The sequence below is a fragment of the Convolutriloba macropyga genome, chromosome 3 (genome assembly GCF_964194025.1).
Source record: "Convolutriloba macropyga chromosome 3, txConMacr16.3, whole genome shotgun sequence".
Taxonomy (NCBI): domain Eukaryota; kingdom Metazoa; phylum Xenacoelomorpha; order Acoela; family Convolutidae; genus Convolutriloba; species Convolutriloba macropyga.
In genome coordinates, this window is record NC_134470.1 from 35,924,413 (window position 1) to 35,941,498 (window position 17,086).

At 38.0% G+C, this 17,086-nt stretch overlaps 1 protein-coding gene across 1 annotated transcript in view; it reads right to left on the reverse strand.

Annotated features, from left to right (window-relative positions):
• Positions 1 to 5,585: 5,585 nt before the first annotated feature.
• The window catches only part of LOC142336622 (alpha-1A adrenergic receptor-like), a 32,703-nt gene continuing 21,202 nt past the window's right edge, over positions 5,586 to 17,086 (reverse strand). Inside the window, exons 4-5 of the mRNA XM_075385532.1 lie at positions 6,044 to 6,234; positions 5,586 to 5,731 (exon numbers count right to left, since the gene is read on the reverse strand). Coding sequence (XP_075241647.1) covers positions 5,586 to 5,731; positions 6,044 to 6,234 — 337 coding nt within the window. The remainder of the gene's footprint in view (positions 5,732 to 6,043; positions 6,235 to 17,086) is intronic.

Sequence of the window (17,086 nt, forward strand, 5' to 3'; positions counted from 1 at the left end):
AGTTATCCCTCAATACACAGAGACAGCTACACCGCTCATACACACATACCAAATACACAAACACACGAACTTTTCAAAACTGACTGTGTTTAAAAAGGCGTTAATTTTTAAACAAACATCTCATGTGCTTGTATCGATGTGACTATTTTTTTAATTCATGTTTGGCAATTTATGAATACAAAATCAAACCGGTTTAACTGATCATTTTAGCCTTTCAAGCTCTTTTTCTATTGTCAGTGTCCTGATTTTGAATGTCAACTATAAACCGTTGATTGTTTGGATATAGCTATGTCAAAACTTTTCATAATTCCCAAATTTCAGGGTTTGGGTTACCTCATTTGATGACCGGTGCCCTATGAATTGGCCTCAATTGCACTAAACTCATTGAAATTGATGTACGAAATTTTTTATCTCATACTCTATTTCGGCTGCATTCTTCAAATTTGAAGCCACTGTTGTTTGTGTTTGGGCTCTAACTATTGTTTAATTTTGACTTAATGCATGATATTACCTGCTTTTAATAATGACTTTGATCAAATGTTGACAATAGTAAACAAATCCAGAACGTTTTGGTGGAGTTAGCTTTAAATTTTCCTTGGCATGCTATTCTAAATTTCTAATAGGCTCTTGAACGCGTTTGTTTATCTCCAATACTCCGCTTCAACAACTATATACATATATATATATATATATATATATATATATATATATATATATATATATACATACATACATACATATATATATATATATATATATATATATATATATACATATATATATATATATATATGTATATATTTATATATATATATATATATATATATATATATTTATATATATATAGACAAAACACACACAAACACACACACACAACACACACACACACAACACACACACACACACAACACGCACGCACACGCACACAGAGAAACAAACAACTTATGAACGCAGCGTACAAAAGACACACTAAACACAAGCACTTACACACGCAAAAAAACTCCAAAAAACACACAACACAAACCTCCACATACGCAAAACACTTACGCAAAAAAATGCAAACAAGCAGAATACGAAAGACACCGAACAAAATGACAGATCACATACAAGTAACACTCATAACAAACACAAGCTCATCCGAAACGCAAGCATCCCACATGGTGGAAACGTGCAACTCCAAACGCATCACAAAACAATGGACAAATTGGACTTAGTTATCCCTCAATACACAGAGACAGCTACACCGCTCATACACACATACCAAATACACAAACACACGAACTTTTCAAAACTGACTGTGTTTAAAAAGGCGTTAATTTTTAAACAAACATCTCATGTGCTTGTATCGATGTGACTATTTTTTAATTCTAAGTTTTGGTCCGACCTAAAAAGCCATTGGTGAATATTTTCACAAAAGGCACAAGATTGTGTTATTTTTTTTACCATTATTTATTGACTGTTGTCTACCTTATTGTTTCCCCAAATTCCTTTTAGCCAAAAACTCGATAATTCAGAACAGACATATATCTATCTGCATTGTATTGACCAATTTAAAGCCTTATTTTTTGTCTTTTGGAGTTCCCAAGAATCGAGTCTCTTCTGTTTGGTACTTTTTTCGAGCATACCTTTCATGCATGCAGATATACTACTTAGTTGAAAATTATACTAACGTTCAATTAAACTGGTGCTTTGAGCATTTGAACTTAACGGATATGTGCTAAATTCTTAGCATATAATACGAACAAACAAGTAACAGAGCTACATTTGTTTTCATTTTTTGCCCTCATCTTTCATACAAATAGCTATATTTATTTTTTCTCCGACAACTGAAGTGCACTAACCTATCCTTAAACTCGGCGAATTAAAATACTTACTTACCTAAGTAAATTACAATTAGCAACAAAAGTGACGTTTTTGGGGTGGCTGGTGGGAGACAGATTAGTAATCGAGGACGCGGAAATAAGCAAAAATGTGATATTTACAATTATGCGGGAGACAGTCAGTTAATCCATTAGCTCATGTCCTTTTGTCAAGTTTACATTTGTTTTTCAAATTTTAAAAAATCAAATTTATAAACTCATGTCAAATGGCGACGGTTAATCAATTCTTATTACATGCAAAATTCAGTCTGCTTATTATTGACTTCATTAGCATTTCCGCCTCTTTTCAATCAAATGATGTATCAACAAAGCGACTCGGTAATGTGCAAACGCATATAAGGTTCCGACCCCGCTCATCCGCAATTTTGGCTTGATTGTCTACCAAATGAGGAACATAGAAAAACCCAGAAATTCAAGTACTTTTAAAAAAAATGGTGTACGAGCGAAAAGATAGCCTCCAAAGCAAATAACTAAGTGGTGGAGTGAAAATGGTGCATTAGATTGATGATATGTGCAAATATTAAGAAAGCGAGTCAAGACGAACAGCAAAATCAAACAACAACAACAAAAATTAATTTTATGTTCGTTTTAAAAAAAAAAAATTAATAAAAAAAGTCAAAATAGCGTAAGATAAAGCTGATATTAGCCAAAATAACTTGTAATACAACAGCAAAGAAAAGGGAGTAGTCAATTAAAAGGCTTGGTAACAATTAGACAATAAAGAACAAAAACAGTAAAGTTGAAAAATTTGCTTTTTTTAAAAAAACAATTAATTTCAAAGCAAAGAAAATCATTATAAATCAACGAAAATATCACATAGAGTAACAATTACCAATTGTTCTACAGAAGGGATTAAGAACTGCCGGTACTCAACTTTTCATGCGGTTACAAAGAGAACAACAAGTAGACAACAAACAAAATATCAATTAAAACTTGGCAGAAAACGCTTTCGAAAACGTAAAGCCATACTATGACCATCAAAATATGTTCGATTGCACTTTCTGCAAATACCGATAATGTATTATGTGACCTCGCTTAAATGAAGCTATGTAACAAGTAGATAAAAATGAAAAAATATAAAATTATGTAAAACTTTGTTAGGTAACGCTTTTAAAGAAATGAACGCCGTTTATTACAGAACGAAAAAACTATATAGGTTCGTATGTTCCTCCAAAGGAAGCCCTTGAGAATTGCAATTATCCAGAATATGTCTTACGTCTTCAAAAAGAACGTCAAACATGACAAAAATCAAAAATTAAGTTAATTTATTTTCCGTGTCGAAGCCAGTAAAGTCAAAGAATTCTTTAAAAACGTTAGATTGTGTGACACCGATACCTTTTGAAAACATTTTTTGCAACAGTAATGTTATATTTACCCTTTAATTAACGAGTCTGGATAACAAACAAACAATAAAAGGAACAGAATTGCGAAGTTAAAAAGTGTTTTTTTAAACTTAGGACTCAATTGATTTTAGAGTCATGAAAGCCTTCAGCTATCTACTAATATCAGAATATCGGCTAATCTATTCTTCCATGAAAAGCCAATGAAACCGGGTCAATTAGCAGCAAATTTCATACGAATAAAAGACAAAGTAAAACCGACAGTAATCGAAAAAAATTAAAAAATTCAAATAATTTCTTCGAGAAAGTAGTGTCGAAAACTTTACAATCATAATCTATATCTTCAAGGATTTTAAGATTATCAATTGTGCCCTATTTGGAAAGCCAGTAATGTGATATGTGAACTTTCAATAACGTGATAATGTGGCAGAACTAGAAAACCTGAAAAATTGGCAAATACCTCAAAATTTTTTTAAAAAAATGTGAGTTCTAGTAGTATCAAAGCCAGAAAACCATAACTTAAGGCGTAAAACCGCAAAAAAGATTAAATCTGATTTCAATTGAAAGAAGAAGCACAGAAGTCAACAGGACCATAAGCTCTCAAGTAATCAACTAGAGACAAAAATGTGGAGCTAATTCGGAAGCCATTTCAACCTGTCATTTGTGAGCTTTAGTTTGAAATGTTCTTTTATTCAACTAATGTAGAAAAAATCGATTTTATTATAAAAAATATCGACTGATTACAATTCGATTTTTTTGGGATTATACCAGTTCAAGATTGGTCCATAACTAGCCCTGCTAATGTTGTTTGTTCAAAAAGAACACTTAATTATTTGAATGTTATAGATTTTGATATTTTGTCAGTTAAAAAATCAAAAATAGATGCTGCGTTCTTGATAAACAACGAATAAATTTATCAAAAAACGGCCAAGTTTTAATTACAGAGCACTCTCAACGGAATTTGAAGTAGAAAAGTCCCCTAATTTGAGTCTACAAAAATTATGTTAGTGATGTTTGGTTCAGTACTTCTTGTAAATTTAATCAAACTGGACTAAAGAAACTTATCTCGTGCTGTTTTTGATGAAAAAGTCTTAATTTTGAAATATTTAGCCAGCTTTTTTGACAAAAAATATTAATAAAAACAACTTACCATATTTTGTTGTCTTTACAATTAAAACTCAAAAACGTTTTCTGAAAAAATAACAAATTTTAGCAAAATTGGCAAAGTTTTAGTCAAAATTTCCGGAAAATGTGAATAAAATCTCTCCGGAATTCACTCTATATTCTCAAAATTTAAACCTCGATAACTCCCTGTAAAATATGAAAATTAAAAAAATCTTTCTATTTGCATATTCTATGCTGGACAAGCTTTCTAATGATAGCAGTCTCAACTCTCTATGACGAATATATCGATCGGCCAAAATTGACTGAACAAAAAAAACCCATTTGAGTATATAGTTCCTTCCCCCTCAAGAAGGGTTGGAACAGTAAATACCAAATAAAGTTTTATTTCATGTTTTATACAGAGAAATTGAAAATCTTGTTGGTTCTTAAAGAAACCGATTTTCTAGAATAGCTAACAGATTATACAATCCTGGTGCCGCAAAATAAAAATTTGCCAACGCTGCTTTGATTTGGCAACAAATCTTTTCAAATTGTTTGGTTTTAGTTTTATCAACTAAATGCGAGTATTGGTTCTTTTAATGCCTTATATCAATATTTACTTTTTACAAATTAACTTTTAATCGATTCGACCTGAAAGAGAAAAACTAATACTGTCGAGGTAAGAGTTCCTCTTTTGGAGTAAGTGAGAAAACTTTCTTTATGTAGTTTAAACACTTATAATTTCAAAGGTTTAAAAAATACAGAAACGCGTAGCAAAAGTTTTTTCTGAAGTCTGTTTGGGTACATGTTTTTTGATGTCCTGATTTAAGAAAACAAACTGTTTCGGCGGCATAATAATTTATGAAATTGTTTCACACGGATGTATATGATTACATTTTTGTGAGAACGGATCTCTGCCTGCAGTTTTTCATATTTTTTCTATCAAGTCTTTATTTGACCGCTTGAGCATGCTTCAAAGACTTATAACATCAGCTTTTGATTGACAACTGATAATTTTTTCTGCTTTCAATTGACTTAATTCACTTAAAAATAAACCATTTCAGCAAGAAAGTACAAACTTTTCTTAAGTTTCATTCAATATCTTGTCACGGAAGCAAAGATGACGACAAAACGTATGCCTGACCTTGCCCAGAAGACAGAACAAAAAACTTTAAATGAAAAATTACAAAAATTCTCGAATAATATTTAGAATTTTTGGTTTTAAACAAAAGAAAGCGTCACAATGTTTGGTTTTTGAAACTTAAGAAATGCGCAGTGGGTTTCCAACCTGTAGGTTTTTGCTGCTTTGCCTCACTCGAGTGAAGATTCGTGTGTAAGTGAAGGTCATGATTGCCAGAGAGGTCGGGATTAGCAAAGCCAGTTCCCACCATTGTACCCAGTCATAGCCTGGACAGAATATATCAAATTCAAGGTACGAGTAAGAAACACCCCAAGATAGAGACCAAATATAGTAAGAGGGTAATAATTATGACCTTGACCTAGCCCCCCCCCCCCCCCCCCCCCCCCAGTACAACAACCCAAGCAACTTAATCATATAAGCAGGTTAAAGAAGAAGGTACTTGTGAGTCAAGAACAAGAATAAGACATAGATTGAATTTGTTTTTGTAAAAGACTGGAAAACAGCTCAACAGTTAGAAGTCTAGCAAGCTGACTATTGAACAATTTAAAACAAAATTGACCCATTTTGCGCAAACTCACCTGTTTCGGTGACATTTGAACGTGCACAGAACAGCTGTCGTCTGTCCCATCTGTGGTCAACATCTCTGAATCCAATGAACACTGGTCCAGTGATCACAATTCCAGCTATCCAGGTGCTGGCCAGGTGCAGAATGACTGTCTTCGCATTGTAGATTGTAGAGTACACTGAGTTATGACATATCGCCACGTATCTGAACGGAGCCATACAAGCACAGACCAAATATGTCTATTGTTGGATCAGTTTAATTCTGTATATTAACAAAATATTCTCGGACACAAACCTGGGTCAAAACCAGTCAAACTGCGGAAAAAGGTTGTTGATTGTCTCTAACCCGTAATTTTGGATATGGCGAGAAGTGTTGTTTTTGTTTTATGTGCAGTTGAAGATTTGAGCAATCTACCAAAAATGGATATGGGTATTCAGTTCTTACTGTTGGTATTGAAAACTTTTTTACGGACTCGGAAACAATTCCGAAAGTTTTGAAAAGAACAGAGCTGCAGACAATAAGAATTTCCAGCCTGTGAGTGTTTTGGTAGCCTTCAACATGCTAGCTCAAATGGTGTCAATTTATTAGATGTGTGGCTCAGCGACATTGATAATAATTCTTCGACAGATTATAGGAACTGAATATAAAACTTGCGTGAAGCCAAAAAGAGCACTTTGCCCAAAAATAGGGTTGCTCCACTATTTTTGTTGTTTGTCGCCCAACAAGAGTGGACAGATATCAGCAATAATTAATCTACTCACCCAATGCGTGTTGAGCTAAACAACGTTGATTATGAAAGACAATGTATAATAGGTCATGCCTTTTTTAATCTCACAAATGAGAGGTGAGTACGATCAAATTTTATTTCTGAGTGACGTACCAAAAGAAAGAAATAGATCCAAGCACTACTAATTTTGGTATCTGGCCGAGGATTGGCACTTTCCTTTAAGAACATTTTTACTCAACCATTATTGCAACAAAATAGGTTTTGTTCAATTTAATCATCATAAATTTAACAAAACTAAGTGATTTCTCAACGTCTCTGATCAGGATTGGTAGCTTCAGAAAAGTTGTACTGACCATTTTTATGATATGAAAGTATGCTTATGCCAACAATTAATCATATGATGTTTTTCATTAAGTTCAGAAAATGAAACAAAAGTGTCAAACTAAGAACAACACTCCTTAACTTTGATTGAATAATTGTGGTTCCTTGCTACTCTACTTTTCCATAAAACACTTAGTATTTCTCTTCGAATCTATTAAAAAACTATAGAACAAACTACTACAAGCTAAAGATTTAGAGATGTACACGATGAACAACAAAGATAAATCGAAAGTCCAAGCTGATGAGTTTAACCAAAATCCTCCCTTGTTCTACTCTATCCTTAGAATATGAACATTTTTGTGCATCTATAATGTCAATGAGCTATGGAAGAAGAATATGGATTTTTTTGAGATTTAAATTATTTTAAGGTGCTGAAATGATCTTCAATGTCTCATTCTTTGGCTCCATATATTATTCCAAATTTCAGATCTCTTTTTATTCCGACCCCTCTTTAGGGGTCGGAACAATATACTCAACTGGTTTTTTTGTTCAGTCAATTTTGACCGATAGATATATACATAGTAGAGAGTTGTGAGTGGTATCATTAAAAAACCCGTCCGGCATAGAATATGGAATTAAAAAGGTTTTTTTTTAATTTCATCTTCTAGAGTGAGTTATCGTGGTTTAAGTTTTTGTGAATATTAGACCGATTTCCGCTATTTTTATTCAAATTTCCCAAAAATTTTGCCTTAAAATTGTTATAATACTACTCCAAAGATTTCAAAATTTAGCCTTTTTAAAAGAAAATAGCACGAAATGTAACGGCTGCTCTCCCACTTATGACGAGGAAAGCTTTACACCGCCCAGTTCGTTTCAGCGGCAACAAATCTGTCCGGATATTGTGTTTTTGCTATTCGCTTTTGTAACTGTATATCCGCTATATTCTTACCGTTGCATTACAATTTCAGTTCACAACTAACAGCTAATCTTAGTTCTTTTCAATATCAAACTGGACTGGGTTTACTACAGATCACAAAATACGCAATCTCTTTTATGTATACCAGTTCACTCCGATATCTGAACAAATCGAAGACAAAGATATATGTCTAAGACCTGTTTTGCAAAAATAATTAAATTTAAACTTAAGTAGAGTCTTACTCTCTGTACTCACGATTTGACAACATCAAAATTTGGGATGCCGACAGTTGAATTATTTCCCAAGTATATTGTTGATACAGGACACAGTAACCAGTTGTTTACTGCCCGAGGAATTGTGCTTCAATAGGCACTTTATGTCAATTTTAATATCACAAAATTATCGAGTTTCCGCTCTTCTTTGGTAGTTTTTCAAGCTCTATTTATACTGCTCTACATGTCAAAACTGCATCGTCGATTGGTTGGCTATGACGGCATTAAAAACGTCGTTTCTTCCATGCAAAACTGACGTCAAGAATTGTTGTATTGGAAATCCATTCTTGACGTCAGTTTTGCATGGAAGAAACGACGTTTTTAATGCCGTCATAGCCAACCAATCAACGATGCCGACAGTTGAATTATTTCCCAAGTATATTGTTGATACAGGACACAGTAACCAGTTGTTTACTGCCCGAGGAATTGTGCTTCAATAGGCACTTTATGTCAATTTTAATATCACAAAATTATCGAGTTTCCGCTCTTCTTTGGTAGTTTTTCAAGCTCTATTTATACTGCTCTACATGTCAAAACTGCATCGTCGATTGGTTGGCTATGACGGCATTAAAAACGTCGTTTCTTCCATGCAAAACTGACGTCAAGAATTGTTGTATTGGAAATCCATTCTTGACGTCAGTTTTGCATGGAAGAAACGACGTTTTTAATGCCGTCATAGCCAACCAATCAACGATGCCGACAGTTGAATTATTTCCCAAGTATATTGTTGATACAGGACACAGTAACCAGTTGTTTACTGCCCGAGGAATTGTGCTTCAATAGGCACTTTATGTCAATTTTAATATCACAAAATTATCGAGTTTCCGCTCTTCTTTGGTAGTTTTTCAAGCTCTATTTATACTGCTCTACATGTCAAAACTGCATCGTTGATTGGTTGGCTATGACGGCATTAAAAACGTCGTTTCTTCCATGCAAAACTGACGTCAAGAATTGTTGTATTGGAAATCCACGTATAGCTTTTGGTGAAAGATTGACGTAATTGTTTGGCTTTAAATATATCGTATACCACAGTTTGAGTAACAAATGTCCCATTCAGAGCTGGATTTGTTTGCTTAACAAATATGGGAACTTTAGTTAAGCTCAGCCTTCACATCGCCGGCCCTGTTTTCCTTAGTGAAAACATGTTTCTCGTTTGGCAGTACAGGGGCGAGCTTCACTACAGGTCTTTTGTAAACTCCGGCGTTCGTTCTAACTTTCGTTGAGCGAATCACTCCGTCAGACCCTTCAATGATCTCCACAACTCGACCCAGTTTGTAGTATCCTCGCTTGTCACTATCTTCGATCAACCAAACGAGATCTCCTTCTTTAAGGTTTTCGTTCGTCGTAGATCTCCACTTTTGCCGATTATTCAAAGTTGGCAAGTTTTCTTTACGAAATCTGTCCCAGATGAGATTTGCATATGCATGAGTTTGTCGAAAGAATTTTCTGTGGTCAACAAATTCCTCTGCGCATGGTAGATAGGGTAGGCAAATGTTTTTGTTGCCAAGCAAGAAGTGATTAGGGGTCAATGCTTCTAAGTCATTAGCATCTGAACTGACCGAAGTCAACGGTCTTGCGTTCATCGTAGTTGATAGAACGTCCTCGGTGACTGATCTGTTCCCCAACACTGCATACATTGCTTTCTTGCAGCTTCTGACCAGCCGCTCCCATACTCCTCCAAAGTGAGGTGCTGCGGGTGGGTTGAACTTCCATCTGATCCCTTGTTGAATCAAATGTTCTTCCATCCTCTCTTTGTTCCATGCTGCAACATATTCTGCAAATTCTTTTCCAGCTCCAACAAAGTTTGTCCCGTTGTCGCTGATCATTTTACTTGGTTTGCCTCTTCGTGCAATAAACCTCATAATTGCATTGAGACAACTGTCTGTGTTCAGTCACAACTAACAGCTAATCTTAGTTCTTTTCAATATCAAACTGGACTGGGTTTACTACAGATCACAAAATACGCAATCTCTTTTATGTATACCAGTTCACTCCGATATCTGAACAAATCGAAGACAAAGATATATGTCTAAGACCTGTTTTGCAAAAATAATTAAATTTAAACTTAAGTAGAGTCTTACTCTCTGTACTCACGATTTGACAACATCAAAATTTGGGATGCCGACAGTTGAATTATTTCCCAAGTATATTGTTGATACAGGACACAGTAACCAGTTGTTTACTGCCCGAGGAATTGTGCTTCAATAGGCACTTTATGTCAATTTTAATATCACAAAATTATCGAGTTTCCGCTCTTCTTTGGTAGTTTTTCAAGCTCTATTTATACTGCTCTACATGTCAAAACTGCATCGTCGATTGGTTGGCTATGACGGCATTAAAAACGTCGTTTCTTCCATGCAAAACTGACGTCAAGAATTGTTGTATTGGAAATCCATTCTTGACGTCAGTTTTGCATGGAAGAAACGACGTTTTTAATGCCGTCATAGCCAACCAATCAACGATGCCGACAGTTGAATTATTTCCCAAGTATATTGTTGATACAGGACACAGTAACCAGTTGTTTACTGCCCGAGGAATTGTGCTTCAATAGGCACTTTATGTCAATTTTAATATCACAAAATTATCGAGTTTCCGCTCTTCTTTGGTAGTTTTTCAAGCTCTATTTATACTGCTCTACATGTCAAAACTGCATCGTCGATTGGTTGGCTATGACGGCATTAAAAACGTCGTTTCTTCCATGCAAAACTGACGTCAAGAATTGTTGTATTGGAAATCCATTCTTGACGTCAGTTTTGCATGGAAGAAACGACGTTTTTAATGCCGTCATAGCCAACCAATCAACGATGCCGACAGTTGAATTATTTCCCAAGTATATTGTTGATACAGGACACAGTAACCAGTTGTTTACTGCCCGAGGAATTGTGCTTCAATAGGCACTTTATGTCAATTTTAATATCACAAAATTATCGAGTTTCCGCTCTTCTTTGGTAGTTTTTCAAGCTCTATTTATACTGCTCTACATGTCAAAACTGCATCGTTGATTGGTTGGCTATGACGGCATTAAAAACGTCGTTTCTTCCATGCAAAACTGACGTCAAGAATTGTTGTATTGGAAATCCACGTATAGCTTTTGGTGAAAGATTGACGTAATTGTTTGGCTTTAAATATATCGTATACCACAGTTTGAGTAACAAATGTCCCATTCAGAGCTGGATTTGTTTGCTTAACAAATATGGGAACTTTAGTTAAGCTCAGCCTTCACATCGCCGGCCCTGTTTTCCTTAGTGAAAACATGTTTCTCGTTTGGCAGTACAGGGGCGAGCTTCACTACAGGTCTTTTGTAAACTCCGGCGTTCGTTCTAACTTTCGTTGAGCGAATCACTCCGTCAGACCCTTCAATGATCTCCACAACTCGACCCAGTTTGTAGTATCCTCGCTTGTCACTATCTTCGATCAACCAAACGAGATCTCCTTCTTTAAGGTTTTCGTTCGTCGTAGATCTCCACTTTTGCCGATTATTCAAAGTTGGCAAGTTTTCTTTACGAAATCTGTCCCAGATGAGATTTGCATATGCATGAGTTTGTCGAAAGAATTTTCTGTGGTCAACAAATTCCTCTGCGCATGGTAGATAGGGTAGGCAAATGTTTTTGTTGCCAAGCAAGAAGTGATTAGGGGTCAATGCTTCTAAGTCATTAGCATCTGAACTGACCGAAGTCAACGGTCTTGCGTTCATCGTAGTTGATAGAACGTCCTCGGTGACTGATCTGTTCCCCAACACTGCATACATTGCTTTCTTGCAGCTTCTGACCAGCCGCTCCCATACTCCTCCAAAGTGAGGTGCTGCGGGTGGGTTGAACTTCCATCTGATCCCTTGTTGAATCAAATGTTCTTCGATCCTCTCTTTGTTCCATGCTGCAACATATTCTGCAAATTCTTTTCCAGCTCCAACAAAGTTTGTCCCGTTGTCGCTGATCATTTTACTTGGTTTGCCTCTTCGTGCAATAAACCTCATAATTGCATTGAGACAACTGTCTGTGTCTATCTTGGGTACAACCTCTATATGCACCGCTCTCACAGTTAGACATGTGAACAGTAACACCATCGCTTTTCGTTCCTTCGCCCAATCTTCACAACGAAAGGGCCGAAGTAGTCCACTCCAACATTTGTGAAGGCTGTTGAAGCATCTAGCCGTTCTTCGGGTAGATCTGCCATTACTGGTGCTATCGTTTGTGCTCTGCCCTTTCTGCAGGTTACACACGTGTTCTTGATTGATCGCAAGGCATTTCGTATGCCTAGGATCCACATCTTCTGCTGAACAAAATTTCTTACATGCTCAGTGCCTTCATGCTGATTGTTCTTGTGCTCGTTTCGCAAGAATAATTCAACTGCATGATGTTTCCAATGTAGCAATATTGGATGCTTTGCATCGAAGTCCAATTGACTTTTGTCTTTTCTGCCTTTGGCTCGAATAAGCCCATCTCCATCTAGAAAGGGTGAGAATTGTAGGATTTTGCTGCTTTTTGGAATTTCCTTTTCAGCCCTAAGAGATTTCATCTCTTCACTAAACTGTTCTTGCTGTAGTAGCTTGAAGATTGTTGCTTTTGATTTTTCTCGTTCCTCAACGCTTACTATAAGTGTTGCTGGTTTGTGTTTGCTCATGGCTCGCCGCACATATGCCACTGCATTCACTAGCCTGTCGAAGTTACTGAATCGTTCCCACTGAATAACAGCTTTCTTCTCTTAAGTCTGTGTTGTAAAGACCGATGCGGGTATATTCTCTTCATCTGAGGCGAAGACTATGTTCACTTGCGCTGGCCATTCACTTTCTGGTCGCTTCAACCAGGCCGTCCCAGTGAGCCACTCACTTCTCTTGAGTTCTCCAATGTTGATTGCTCTCGTGCCAATGTCAGCTGGGATGTTGATACCGCTCACATGTTTCCACTGTGAAACATCAGTTGTATCCAGTATCTCAGCAACTCGATTGGCCACAAACACTTGCTGCTTACGATGGGAGCTGTGTATCCACTGTAATACTGTAGTTGAGTCTGACCAAAAACTGCAACTGCTTATCTTCATCTCATGTTCCTTGACTATCTGTTCCTTCAACCTCACAGCCATCACCGCTGCTTGCAGTTCCAAGCGGGGTATTGGAAGATGCCTCATCGGTGCCACCCTGCAATTTCCAATTACAAATGCTAAATCGGCTGAGTACTCTTTGGGTTGTGAACGTAGATAGGCCACTGCGCACATCGTGTCTTCAGATGCGTCGGCAAACTCATGAAGTTCAATTTTGTCCCTTGCTGTATAGAAGTACCTTCTAGCAATGCTTGTTTCAGCTACAATTGGAAGTTGTTCTTTCCACCTTAGAAATTCTGCTTCCTCACCAGGCTCCACTTCTTTGTCCCAATGTTGTCCATTCTTAGTCCAAATGCCTTTTAGTAGTCGTCTCATGTGAACACTGAACGGAGCAAACAATCCGATCGGGTCAAATACTGAAGAGACAAGTGACAGAATCTTCCTCTGAGTTATTGGAGTTTCAACTTCTTTGTTTGTACCTCTACAAACTTGAAGACTATCGTCAGTAACAGTCCACTGTAGTCCAAGCACTGAAGATCCCTCCGCGTTGGGTTCCACCTCGACTTGCTTTGTGTTGCTGATCGACTTCAAGTCCTCTGAGATTGCTTCGGTAACCTCATCGTTGTTGCTTATCCACTTCTTCAGCTCGAATCCGTGTTGAGAGAGAAGAGGTTGTAACTGATTAAAGACTTCGATTGCTTCTTCAGGTGTTTCTACTGATTTGATGAAATCGTCCATGTAGAAGTTGTTTTGTATTGCCTTTGCTGCTATTGGATACATTTCTTCATTGTCCAGTCCCGCTCACTTGAGAGCGTAATTTGCACATGTTGGAGAACTCTTAGCTCCAAATACGTGTCGCTGATATTCGTATATTTGAACAGGTTCGTTAGTTCTTGGACGCCACAGAAACCTCAAGCAACTTCTGTCCTGTTCGGGAACTTGTACTTGCAGAAACATTGATTCGATATCCGCTGTTAGGGCTATTGGTCCCTCACGAAGTCTGAATATCTTTCCGCTCAATCCATGTAGTAGATCGGGTCCGGCTAGTAGCTTGTCGTTTAGGCATACTTCTTTGTACTTTGATGCAGCAATGCAAACACGTCTTACTTTGCCAGGCTTTTTCGGGTTTAGCACAGGATGATGAGGCAAATACCATTCCTTCCCGAAGGTGCCTTTCACTTCGGATTCGTCCAGTATCTTTACGAATCGCTTTTCAACATCGGTATCTATTGACTGTTGATACAAACTTTTCAGATTTGGGTCCTTTTGGAATCTTCGCTCCAGTGAGAAAAGCTGACCCAAGGCTGAGCTGTAGTTGTTCGGCAGGTTTGGCTCTGGTTCACTCCATAGCATTCCCACTTCGTACCGCTCGCCTGTAAACTTCGTCGTACACTCTCGCGTCTTTTGTGCCTACAGTTCCTTCTTTGACTGACTGACGACGTTGATTTTGGAGGCATATGTTTCTATGTCCCACCACGTTTGGATATTCTCAGCCACTATCACATCCTCTGTGAAGGCGAAATGACAAACATTTTGTCTTCTCTTTCCCGTCATGGGTCCACTGACTACCCATACTAATTCTGTTAGAACGGCGAAAGGTTCACTTCGTGTTCCTATCTTGTAGTCCAATGGGCGTTGTAGCTCGTAAGCAGATTGACTAAGGATGATGCCAACTTCCTTCAAGTTGAAGCTCTTGTTTGGGAGAACACTCAAGTGGTTGAAGCTTTGCTTCAGCTTGCTGTAGTCATAGTTTGTGTTTCCCAACGAAATTGACGGGTGTGCAAACGCTTCGATTGAATGCTCCTTTGAATGTAATCTCTTTATTTTGAGAGGAATCTTTTCTGTCTTCAGATCCTTCGTTCCGTGTATACCTGCTATGTTGAGTGTTGCATCGGTGCCTTGGGCTCGTAACTTCTGTTGCACACTTTGATCGATGAATGAAACCGTTGATCCACTATCGAGGAAAGCATATGTGTTCAGCCTGCTGCCACCAATCTGTATTGAGACAGGAACTATCTGAAGAAAACTCGTAACTTCGTTACTCTTGTTGATTGTTGCTGCGCTTACGTTGACTGCGTGATTGCCCTCATCCATTTGGTTTTCTGAGTGTAGCAATCTGTTGTGCTTCTTGGTGCATCCATTGATACCGCACGCATTGACTTTACAATCTTTGATTGCATGTCCTTTGCCCAGACATCCGCAACATAAGCGTTGCTTCCTCACTGCTGCACACCGATCATTGACACTCATATTCCTGAAGAGTGGACAGTTCCAAATCTTGTGAGTGCCATCAGCTAGCGGGCAGTGGTCGTTGTGCATTTGCTTCACTTCTTCCACATTTGAGCTCGCACTGAAGTTCGATGTCTTTGAAAACCATTTGTCTCTGTTCGTGCTTCTTCGGTCTTCGTCCTTGCGCTCTCCCCTGAAAGCTGAAAACCCTTCATGCGCGAATGCCATTCGTGATAGTCATTTTTCAAACATAATCAGATCAGGCCAGTCTTCATTTTTATCATCAACATAGAACCACCACTTCTCTTTGAGAACTTGAGGTAGTTTATCTACTGCCATATACAGTGTCGAGCTTGATTGCAGATCGCCGATTTGCTTGTAATCTTTGAGCAGATTCACAAAGTTTGATACAATAACTGAGAAACTGATAAGACCTGTTGAGTCGTGTGGTTTCACCTGACTAGCCTTGCGAAAACTCTCCAACTCTGCATCGATGATTACATGAGGCCTTCCAAACTTCCTCTCCAGAATGCTCCAAGCAGCACCATAGAGTTGCCCAGAGTAGCCCATTACAGATATCGCGGACTTTGCCTTGCCTGTCAGGAGGATCTTGAGATGGCTCATCTTCTCTGAGTCTGGTATTGGTCGTCTATCCACCGTAGCAATGAACATACTGGACCACTCCGGCCATTCGAGAGGGTTTCCATCGAAGCTGTTCAACTTCAGCTTAGGTAGGTTACTGCTACCTGCATATCCACTGTTGTATCGTAATCCAGCTCTGGGGGAAACGTCCCTGTCTTCAGTACTTGATGAACGGTTTCGATATCGTGAGAACTGACTCTGCCTGTTCAGTTCAGGGGTTGCATCGAAGCGAGCTCTTGCACTGCTTGGGGTTAGAAGGGAGTCGATCCTGCTGGCCCAATCAGAGACATCTCTTCTCTTTGGGGTCCAGTTGAAGGGTGACTATCTCGAGCACCGGTTGATTGGGAACGAGCATCATCATTCTCTAATGCTGTTCTTTTCAGTTTGCGCTCCAGTTCACGCTCTTGTTCCAGTAGTTGATGCTTGGTTTCTAACTCCTTCATCTGCATCTCGAGCTCTAGCTTCCTTCGCTCGAACCTTGCCTGTTCGAGCCGCAACTGTGTTTCGAACTCAATATCGAACTTCTTCATCCGTTCTTCGCGCCTTTGCTTTGCTGAAGATGTTTCAGAAATATTCTCCGTATTCTGATCGTTTGCTACTGTGCCGGTTGTAGCGTTTGGGTAGCTGAATTGTCCGCTGGATAGTTGTTGTTACTCTCACTTTCGTTCACTGCTTGACTCGTGCTGCTTTGCTCTGTATTCATTTCTGGTTGCGTGCCTTTGCTTATATATGCAAGCCAAGGAATATCCAGATTTGCTTTGCACTCCCTTGCCTGCTGTAGTTGTTCTTCAAGAAAGTTTGTTGGGTAGGGTGCAAGTTGGTTACGACGCTGCAATTGCTTGGGTATTTCTTCCTCTAGTAAATGAACAGTCTGTTGATAGAGTACCTTTAGTTTGTTGGGTCGATCTGAAT